Consider the following 11580-nt stretch of genomic DNA (forward strand, 5'->3'; position numbering starts at 1 on the left):
GGTACAAAGATTGCTTTCATACGATGGTATTATAAAGGTACTCAAAAGATCAGAAGATTCAAAGTAGTTTCCAGAGGACAAAGGTGAGACACAGCCTTCTGTGGAGTTCTTTCAAACACTTGCTTCTTGGACTAGATGGCCTTTAAAGGCCCTCTCCAACCCAAACCATTCTGTGATTCTCTGACTTCAGCAGCTTGATTTAGCCATTTCTGTTTATTCCATCTCCAGGAACAAGGTACAGTAGCTTTCCATCCTCATTCCAGCATAAAGTGTTTGTATAAGCGAGCAGAGTTACTCGAAGAATGCATATAAAATGCAAAGATACCAAGTAATGCCACTTTGAAAGAAAAGAGCAGGATTCACTTGGAATCACCTGGAAATTATTTTTTCAAATTTATTCCAGCATGATCGAAGGCTGGATATATTTTCTTTCAGTTCACAAAATTCTTGGTTACATTTTTTTTTTGACTGTTCACCTGTTTCTGTATCTTCTTCACTATGTATGTTTACCTGTGTACAAACCTGAAAAAATAATAAGTTTGGATTGTTGAGAATCGCTTGTTCTTTTCATATACACATCTTTTAAAAGAAACTGATTCCATGACATCTCATTAAATAATGGAGGTGCCTTACAGGGGAATTAAGCTAGAAAGCTGGGCTACTCACAAGAAGTGATGTTCTTGCTCATACAGAGACGACACGACTGTGGTTCTTGTCCATACTCAGTGACTGTGATTTTTACCAAATTACTTTAACTGGTCTTTAAATAAAATGAGACCTCCACAAGGTTAGGCAGAAGTTTGAAGGATGACAATCTCTGACTTCTACAACTTAACTGGGATACCTTTTGTGATAAGGCAAATGTTGGATTCACCATAGGTGCCTGAGCAAAATACAGACACCAACATTACTTTCAAGATCTGGTCCTAGATTATATGAGTTTCTCCATTTCAAAGAGAAAAATAATTAAATGCCACCTTCAACTCCACTATTTAAGCCAATCATAAAGAATTATATTCTCTAGTGCCTATGGTGAGTCTTTTTGATGTTGGTCAATATTTATTTGTGTTCAACAGATAACTGTGAGAAAAGAATGCTCTTCTTCTGTTCGGTAGTCTGTAGGTCAATTGTGCTAGATTTGAGTGACACATCAAAGATCAGATTCTGCCAATGACTACAAATCCAAATATTTTCATATCTAACTGTTCTTTTTTAGTTAGAGGTACTGTTGTTAAAATAAACGTCAAAAGAATTCTGGAAACAAGAGAAACTCCCAATAATTGTTTATTGAAACAAACAAAATTAGACATTAATCTTAGTGTAGAACCCCAAAGAGAAGTAACAAGTATGATTTTGCACTAGAGAAGTTAAAAGCCTTTGTCACACAAGTGTGATTAGTATTCTAGATTCTAGTATTAAAGATTCTAGTATTCTAGTAAAAATCTAGTATAAAGATTCTAGTATTTCAGTACTAAACCAGGGTACAGATCATCATTATAGGCTTCTAGATAATTGTTTTACTTAGTCTTGGCACTGGGCCTGATGTCTGTTCCAAGACATATGCTGCACAGAGCAAAAGTTGTCATATAGCACATGCATGATAGTTGAGCCTTTGAGAGGTAGATAAAATGGTCTGTGTTGAAGAGCTCTAACAAATAAGCCACATACTCCCAATAAACTGTAGGTCATCACCACCACTCACCTTTTCTTTTTTATTTCTTTCACATTTGCACTGTAGAACCTGTAATGTCCCACATGAGACTAACGCTGCTTTCCGTCTAAAGTCTTTGCTGATTTTTTGCTTATGAAAGAATTTGAGCATGTTGCATGCCATACTCTGTAGTGATTCTATTTCCTGTGAAGAGAGCAAGAAAAGTACATCCTGAGAAGTCTGTGCACCAATAATTCTTAATGTTGGTTTGTCTAACCCTCCATCAGTTACCATTAGTTTCTTTCGCTTTCATACTGCAAATCTTTTCTAGTAAAACACATTACTAATCTGACCTACCCACCAACTCTTCAAAATATTTAAAGTATCACTTTGTAGTAGTAATAATAGCATAAGGCTGCTGGGAGAAATCATGGCTGTAATGAAATCAGCCAATGCGGTTAAGAAAACAGTGAATGAATTTTGGAGTCAGTCCTTTTATGGAGTTACGATAAAATTTGTGGCAACAGCTGAAAATTGTTCCTTCTGTAATTTGAGATATGCCCAAAAAATTACTTTTAAAGCTTTCAGATCTGAAATAAGAAGCTTAGCTAATAGGATTTTCTGTAGAAAAATGAAAACAGATGTTGGAAATTTTTTGTTTCCTTCCATTGGCAAAATAAAGAAAGTACTGTTTTGGATTAAAATATTAAAGAATCTTCATAGTAGGAAAAAAAATAATATTGGATATGAAATGGCTTAATATTTTAATTTTTAAAATATCTATTTACTTGAAAAATGGTGTGATACCAAATTCAAAAAAGGAACAAGGCTCAATATAATGATTTGACTATTAAAAAGTACAATTATTCTCTATCACAATATGTTATTGAGGGATTGACCTGTACAAAGAACCCATTTGAGTTTGTATTCTCTATAGTACATTCTGAGAAGTTAAATTTTACCTGAGTATCATTGCAGAAAAACACTTTGCTTTTTTCATGTTTTTTATTCTTGCAGCACCTGTCACGATACTCTGCAGACATATTTACCTGTAAAATATCACATATGTTTAAACATGGAAGTACTTTTAATCAAGTGAGCCAAGTTTCTCATTAACACCTGCTGGTGTCAATACTAAATTGTTCTGTAGTGTCTCCTCAAGTGTAGCAGGGTCAGGGTATAATTCTAAGCTTTTCCTTGGAAAACAGGCAAAGAAAACTCCAATCCAGCTAGGATTCCTAAAGATATTCACAGAATCACATCAAATCACAAACTAGCTGAGGTTGGAGGAGAGCTCTGAAGGTCATCTGGTGCTTAAGTAGGGCCACTTAGAAATGGTTGCCCAGAATCATATCCAGGTAGATTTTTAATATCTCCAGGGATGGAAACTCCACCACCTCTCTAGACAACTTGTGCCAGTGCTTGGTCACCCTCAAAGTGAAAAATTGTTTCTGGATGTTCAGAGGGAACCTCCAGTGTTTCAGTTTGCACTCATAGCCTCTGGTTCTGTCACTGGGCAACACCAAAAGGCTCAGTTCTCTTTGTACCCTCTCAGCAGGTATTTATAGACATGAATGAGATCTCCCTGAGTCTTCAGGCTGAACTGTCCCAGCTCTCCTAGCCTTTATTTATTGGACAGATGCTCCAGTCCCTTCATCACCTTTGTGGCCCTTTGCTAAATTGTCTCCAATAGCTCTGTATTTATTTCTCTCATACTGGGAAACCCAGAACTAGACACAAATCTATTTTAAACCTTCATATTCTATTGAATTGTTCTTTTTTTTTTCCTGGTATATTAAAACATACAGGAATATTTAAATCTTACACAGACATCAAATGCATGTCAATGTTTGTCTCAATAAATACATGCCCTAAGCATCTAAGCAGAGAGTAGCACTCTGCACATACACTAACAGAAGTCCTAAGCAGTATCACTTGCTCCCTTTTTATGACCATAATCTTTTATCAGTGGTTTATTCACTGTTGTCTTTTTTTTTCTACTTTCACGTTTGTCATCACTGAACCTAACTCAGCAAAATTCCTTCACTTTCTTCTTCAGCCTGTATCAAGATAACCTAATACAGCCAGAAGGGCATTAAAATAGCAGCTCTCGACAATATCGTGTTAGCTCTCCTCACATGGGTGTGCACATGAACACACTGGAAAACTGAAAGTTTTTCTGCTGATTTTTCTGTAACATTGCCTGTATTTCCGAAGTTCACCCAAGATGAATAGAATTTAATTCAGGCAGTGTTTTCAAAACCAAGAGTTTAGGGAGTAAAATACTCTCTGTCACACCAAAAAACCCAACCCGACCCAAAAAAACACAACACACACACACAAAAACCCAAACCAAATCAAAAAACCACTACACACACACACAAAAACAAGCAACAAACCACCAACAAATAACAAAAGAACAAACCAACCATTTGGAAGATAATGTACAAGTCTGCTTGTACCACAATAGAATTATGTTTTACTGCAGTCACATATCACAAATATGTAAAAATAAACACATAAATAAATAATCACTCCAAAACCTATGTATCTCTGGCTTTGTTTGCTAAGTCCTAATGGATTTTACCATTCTCACTGACTTCCTCAGATAATCTTTAGTATAATGTACAGTAACCATTTCTGAAGGCAGTTTATTGTCTGTGACTAAAGCAAGCTAAAGGAAAGCCTGGCCTCAGAAAAGGCATTATTGAAAATCAAATTAACTTATGGAAGTCTAGTATATAATCCACTAGTCATGTCCATAACTGCCTCCAAACATCAGGCTGAGGGACTGAAAGTTACTGACTTTGGCTCTGCAATTGCAGGAAAGTGCCTAATGGGCAGGTGCTATCACCCAAAAGTACTATCCATAATATTCAGTGTTAAGTTACAATGACAAGACCATACACTGATTTTACATAGAAGACAAATTAATCTCTCTTAACCTGGGAAAAATAAACAGGGAAATTAAGAACTTTGCACACTAGTTGCTTGTGCATGCCTAGTCTAGAAAATAAAAGCTTCAGAGCTTAGTACATTCCGAATACCTTTAATTCATTAAGGATTTATTTATTTATTTAATAGGATAATAGTTCTAGTTCCCATACAGTATCTTAAAAAACTCTACCTATCTCCTAAAGAACCTGTATAATATTTATTTCCATTAAAAAGAGAAAGGCTTTCAAAATGTTTCTGGAAGAATGGCATTGCTCCATTCCAATCCTTGATGGCACCCTGGGGACCTGAGTGCGTCAAGATTCATCCTGCAATTTGGGTCGTCACCAGACCCTGCCACCTCCAGCCAGGGATGTCCCCCCAGCTTCCCTGACTCTGCAGCTCCAGCAGAGCTGGGATGCACCTCATGGCTGTCCACCACAGAAACACAGCAGGATCTGCCTCCCGGAGGCTGTTATTCCCATCGTATTGTTTCTTCTTACAGGTCAGCTATCTTAAAACCACTCACCAGGAAGGTTTCTTTTTGTTCCCTAGCAAACATTTATCTTGTCAGAAATAAGATAACAAACTAAAGGGACTCTGTTCTAACCTGGCCATGAATATTCCCCCAAACCTTGGTGCCTTGTTCAGAATAAAGTAATTTCTCTATGAAGAAGTACCTTTCTCTCTTTGTAATCTCAACAAACATAACATGATAAGAATGTTTTTGAAGATTAAATGTTTATTCCCTGATCCTAAAGGTATTTTACTTCCAGATGAGGGCTGATCTGTCTTGGTAGAGAAAGGCTGGAGACTACTGCCATAATGCTCTGAAGGATGGTGGTGGATTTTAAGTGTGAAGAAATACAATGGCTCCTGATTTCACCTTCAGAAAAGCATTGTGTATCACTTGTATTTCACGCAAATAGATCTTGATGTAAGACTGCAACAGAATGGTGAATTCTTTTTTAGTGACAAGCTGTTAGGAAAATCCCATTTTCCAGGGAATGAGTCTGCTAATCCAATGTCGAAAGTGCTTTCTCCCATGCAAGTGTTATTGATAGATTGAATTGTTAATAATTCATTATGAAGAGTTGGAAGGTAGGTTTGGGGTATGGGTCAGTAAACTGTTATGATACTCTTTTGCAAAGCTGTAATAAATATGGCAGATAAAGCCATAATGGAGGAGATTTACAATGGAGAAAGTTACGTTCTTCTCTGCTGCTATATAGAAAAGTTGATTATTTGTTGTCTAAATAAGATGTATTAATAGGTAAAATACAAAAAAACCTTTTATTGTATGAAATTTATGTTTCTGTGCATTTTTATTAATGGACAACATGAAACTCAGTCAATAAGTCAACAATTAGTAGAACAAATTACAGATTGTGTAATGCTTTCTTCTCTTGATAAGAAGCTATAAACAGAAATAGTAAGGAAATTACTTCAGAATAGTACTTATTAATGTAATATATTATATTATTTAGGGTCAAGTGGTATTAACTATATGGTGCACAGGTACAAATACCCATAACACAGTATTGTACTAGGCAGCAACCACAGATTTCAGAGATCTTAAAGTGACTGAATTGTAGCATCCTCTCAAATAAAGACACCATTCCAGGATAATTGGTGATTTTAAATTGGATTTTTATAGTTTGTTAATGTTAGAGCTTTTTTTTTCATTATTATTTGTCATAATCTAAAAATAATCAACATTTTTTGAAAGCCCAAGAGCTATTACCTACCAGCTCATTGATGTCGTGGATTAGTATATTTTCATACTTCACACGGATTTCAGCTGTTTTATTTCCCATTGCACAACTAGACGGATTCACTGGAGACAGAACAAGGAGCAGTGGCAGAACCCAAAAGATAGTTCTAAACAAGGCTGGATTAGAAAAAGAGCAGTTAAGTACACATTAAACACCACAGAGTGCATGCTGTCTTAACAAACACATTCTGTACCTGCTAAAATGGTTTAAAAGGTATCTTTGGACAACCAAATTGTTTCTACCTTAAGGGAAGGATTCGGCTCCAGATTAAGACACTCTTTAAATCTCTAAAGCCCCTCATACTCAAAGATGATTTAGCCAGCCTGGTTAAAAGCCTACAGCTATTGAGCTGACCAGCCACTTGATATCTACTTGGGGTGAATTAATCTCTAAGCTTCACTGCAAGCATTGACAAGGTCTCTCCACTGATCATAACTGGACCATGGCCACCTAGCACATATGTAAACAAGTGTCTTATTTCAGTAGGTGTAGACATTCAAGGGACTTAATCTGCAGCTGAATCTCATCCTAGTTGTCCATTTTTCATATGACAAATTCTACAAATGCCCATGAACACATCTCTGTGCGGGAAGTGTGTTTAAACCCATTTTTGAGCTAACCAGATGTACGAATCTATAGTAGTGGAGACAAGGTGGCAACACACCCTCCTCTGCAAGATTTTTGCTGCCTTTTGGAGCAAATCTCACTGCCTCTCACTTTATTTCTGTTCAGTGGATTATCTTGCTATGCTGAGACAGCTAGCCTTCTGTGCTTGCATGACATACAGTAAAATATTAATTCTGTGAGGATGGGCAGAAAAAAAACCCCACAAACAAAACAACAAAAGAGTCTGAAAGACTGACAGGGTAACTGGAGGCTTCAGGTGACTGGCATGATGCTGGGAATGAGTAAGATTGAATACAGAACCTGGCAGATGTTTCATGATCACCAGCCCTTGTTCTTGTGAGGGACTTCAACTTCTCAGATGTTTGCTGGAAATATAACTTAGCAGAGAGGGAACAGTCCCAGAGATTCCTGCAGTGGAAGGAAGACAACTTCCTGACACAGGTGGAGAGGAAGGCAAATAGGAAAAGTGCCCTGCTGGACCTGCTGCTTGTTAACAGAAGGTCTTGTGGGGGATGTAAAGGCTGGAGGTTGTCTCGGGCAGAGTGATCTCAGAATTCTCAATTCTTGGAGAAGCAAGGAGGGGGGGGACAGCAGAACTGCCTGGACTTCTGAAAGGCTGATTTTGGCCTGTTTCAAAGCATGGTTAAGAGTATCCCTTGGGAGACAGTCCTGAAGGGCAAAGGAGCCCAGGAAGGCTGGTCATCCCCAGGACCCAAAAGACAAGCCAACAAGGAAGAAAGGAATCCTAGCTGACAAGATAGCATTGGCTGGACCTCAGGAACAAAAGGAAGGTTTATAGCCTTTGGAAAAGGGGGTTGGCAATTTATGAGGAATACCAAGATGTAGTGAAGCTATGCAGGGCAAAAATTAGAAAGGCCAAGGCTCCAGCAGAACTCAACTTGGCCACTGCTGTTAAAAACAACAAGAAAAGGGTTTTTTCAGTATATCAGTAGAAAAAGGAAGGCTAGGGAAAATGTAGGCCTGCTGATGAATGAGGTGGGTGCCCTAGTGCTGGAAGGCACAGAGAAGGCAGAGTTGCTGAATGCCTTCTTTGCTTCAGCCTTCACTGCTAAAGCTATCCTTCATGAATCCCAGACCCTGGAGGCAAGGGGGAAGGTCTGGAGAGACAACAACTTTCCTTCAGCAGAGGAGGACCAGGTTAGAGACCACTTGGCCAAACTGGACATCCGTAAGTCTATGGGCCCTGAGGGGATTCACCCGCGAGTGCTGAGAGAGATGGAGGATGTTACTGCTGTGCCACTCTCCATCATCTCTGAAAGGCCATGGAGAAGAGGAGAGGTGCCTGGGGGCTGGAGGAAGGCCAATATTACTCCAGTCTTCAAAAAGGGCAAGACGAAAGACCCAAGGAACTACAGGTCAGTTAATTTCACCTCTGTCCCTGGGAAGGTGATGCAGTGACTCGTTCTGGACATTTTCTCTAAACACATTGAAGAACAGGACGTTACTGGGAGTGGTCAACATGGATTTACCAAGCATAAATCATGCTTGACTGATCTGCTCACACTCTGTGATGACAAAACTGGTTGGCTGGATGAGGGGAGAGCAGCAGATGTCATCTACCTTGACTTCAGCAAGGCTTTTGACACTGTCTCCCATAACATCCTCATTAGGAAACTGAGGGAGTGTGGGATAGATGAGTGGACAGAGAGATGGATTGACAGCTGGCTGTGACAAAACTCAGATAGTTGTGATTAATGGAGCAGGGTCGAGTTGGAGGCTGGTAACCAGTGGTGTCCCCCAAGGGTCAATACTTGAACCAGTCTTGTGGAACAAATTCATCAGTGACCTGGACAAGGGGACAGAGTATCCTCAGCAAGTTAACTGATGATACCAAACTAGGAGGGGTGGCTGACACTCCAGAGGGCTGTGCTGGCATCCAGCGTGACATGGACAGGCTGGAGAGCTGGGTAGAGAAGAACCTAATGAGGTTCATCAACGAGAAATGTAGGGAGGGTCTTGCACCTGGGAGGAAGAAACAACTATGCCTATGTGGCAACACAGGTTAGGGGTGGACCAGCTGGAAAGCAGTTCTGAGGAGAAGGATCTGGGAGTCCTGATAGTCTGCAAATTATCTATGAGCCAGCAGTGTGCCCTTGCTGCCAAGAAGGCAAATGGAATCCTGGGGTGCATAAAGAAGTGTGTGGCTAGTAGGTCGAGAGAGGTCATTTTCCCCCTCTACTCTGCCTTGGTGAGACCACAGCTAGAACACTATATCCAGTTCTGGACTCCCCAGTTCAAGAGAGACAGGGAACTCCTAGAGCGAGTTCAGCAGAGGGCGACAAAGATGACTGGGAAATTGGAGCATCTCCCTTTTGAGGAAAGGTGGAGAGAGCTGGGACTCTTTAGCCTAGAGAAGAGAAGGCTGAAGGAAGATCTTACTAATGCTTACAAGTATCTAAAGGGTGGGTGCAAGGAGGATGGAACCAGACTCTTTTCAGTAGTTCCCAGTGATGGGATGACAGGCAATGGGCACAGCTGGAACACAGGAAGTTCCATTTAAATATGAGGAAAAACTTCTTTATGGTGAGGGTGACAGAGCCCTGGAACAGGCTGCCCAGGGAGGTTGGGGGGTCTCCTTCCTTGGAGATACTCAAGACCCACCCAGATGCAGTCCTGTGTAATGTGCTCTAGGGGATCCTGCTTTAGAGGTCCCTTTCAACTCTGACAATTCTGTGATTATGTGATTCCATGATAGTGGGATTAGGAAGCTCATAACTGGACTCTGGTGTACAGATAGACTAGCTAGGATGATGCTTACATAGAAGGTTTGGGAAAAAAAATCAAACCAAACACAGCTAGAGAATTAAGTTTGAGGATTGGCAAAGATCACAGCAGTTCCTGGACTACTGTGAGCTGTTTCTATCTATCTCTGCCACTCAGCAGGAACACGGCATAGTAATTGTGGAGTTGCAGCCAGGAAAGGCTGAAGGAATGTCCCAACCCCAGCTCCTACTTCCCTTCCTCTTCAGCTTGGATGAGAGAATTGCATACAGCCAGTCCAGAACTCAGAGATGGGTGTCTCTAGGCTTTTGGGTATCACTAGTAAATCCCAGTCTAGAGAGGCTGAAAATAACTAAGAAGAAAGTAATGAAATTTGATCATAACCTTTACCAAGCCACCTAACCTCTATGATGCAAGAACCACAGTGACTGTGACCTCTGACTACCAAAGGCACTAATTTTTCTGATAGATTATTTGTGAATACACTTTTGTGAAAACATACACTTCTGTCCTAGAGAGGACAGGAATTTTTACCTGCACAAGATGAATTCCAAAATTCTTTCTGTGGTGAGCTGCCTGCCAAATTGTAATGGGAAATTTGATGGCCTGAAAACCTAATTATCCAACCTTCTCATATACTGATCAACCAAGGTTTATTAATAGCTAAAAAAAATCTAGCCTGAGAGTTAAATGGATTGTAAATATAGTAAATGTAACAACTAGGTAAGGTGAATCTAGCATGATCTTCAGTCTCCAAGTGGACACCTTTGTAGATCTCTGCTAAGTCTATGTATGCCAAGCGAATAATCAGTTTGTAGAACTGAGGTTTAATGTTTTAAAAGAAGTTTACAAAAACCCGCAAGAACTCAAACATAGGACAACATTTTTCCAATATACAGTTGCACCACTTGATTCTAGTGCAAAAAAACCCTGCAATGCTTGTTTCCATAGAACAGTGATACGAATAACTTTGATATGCTGCTTCAAAAGACAAATAACAACTTGAAATCAATCTAACAGAATCCATCACTTAAACTTGGTTTGTTCAGCAACAAGTGGAGATAATAGGTGAAAACTTATTTTACTTTCTGTATTGTACAGATCGTCACTTTTTTAAAATGAGGAAATGACAGAATCAAAGCGGGTAATTGTGAGAGATGTTGCATACTCATTAAGCCCCTTGACCCATCGGAGGATCACAAAGGAAACCCATTCAGACATTCCAAAATGAGTCCTCTGGACCCAAGCGCGGTTAAAAGTTCCAGGAGCTTCAGACTGAAAATGGAAAGGAGTTTTCGTAAATGAGGCAACTTCAAAATAAGGGGAATTGATTGTGCACCGAATGACCAGCACTTCGAAGGAAAGGGAGTGTCTGTTACTGTTAACACCCCATCCTTTCAGTGAGCTCCCAAAACACTAGTAAATGGTATCTGGAAAGCCCCAAGGAATTTGCCCAGAAAAGCCAGGAGGAATCAGTATTCCAGTATTTCCAAACACAGAAAAGCCCCTCTTGGTTGGTTTCTTTTTGGAGTTGTTTGTTGTTGGTGGTGGTGGTTTTAGTTTGGTTTGGGTTTGGTTTGGTTTTTGTTTGTCTGTTTGTTTGTTTAAATTTAAAAAACCCCAACCCTTCTGTGCATGTCACTTTCCCGGAGCCCATCGAGCTCCCTTCAGCATCCCCGAGGGCAGCGCCCCGACCGCCCGGCCCCGCTCCGCAGCCCGCAATCCCCGAGGGAAGCGCTTGACAGCGGGTTTTGTCCTCCCTCTGCCCCGCTGAACCCGTGCGAAGGTGCGGCCGGGCGGGTCGAGCGGAGGCTCCGGCGGCCCGAGGCGCGGCATTCCCGGCGCGCGGCA

The 11580-nt window shown here is 40.3% G+C and overlaps 1 protein-coding gene across 1 annotated transcript; it reads right to left on the reverse strand.

The window, feature by feature from the left end:
• Positions 1 to 369: 369 nt before the first annotated feature.
• Positions 370 to 6968, reverse strand: LOC104396625. Its single transcript, XM_010006483.1, has 5 exons — positions 6965 to 6968; positions 6334 to 6476; positions 2614 to 2700; positions 1703 to 1855; positions 370 to 522 (listed from the first exon to the last, which is right to left on the reverse strand). Exons 1-5 carry the CDS (start codon positions 6966 to 6968, stop codon positions 370 to 372), a joined length of 540 nt encoding a protein of 179 aa, XP_010004785.1.
• Positions 6969 to 11580: the final 4612 nt, after the last annotated feature.

Source organism: Chaetura pelagica, unplaced genomic scaffold, assembly GCF_000747805.2.
Source record: "Chaetura pelagica isolate M959 unplaced genomic scaffold, ChaPel_1.0 scaffold76, whole genome shotgun sequence".
In the NCBI taxonomy this organism is placed as follows: domain Eukaryota; kingdom Metazoa; phylum Chordata; class Aves; order Apodiformes; family Apodidae; genus Chaetura; species Chaetura pelagica.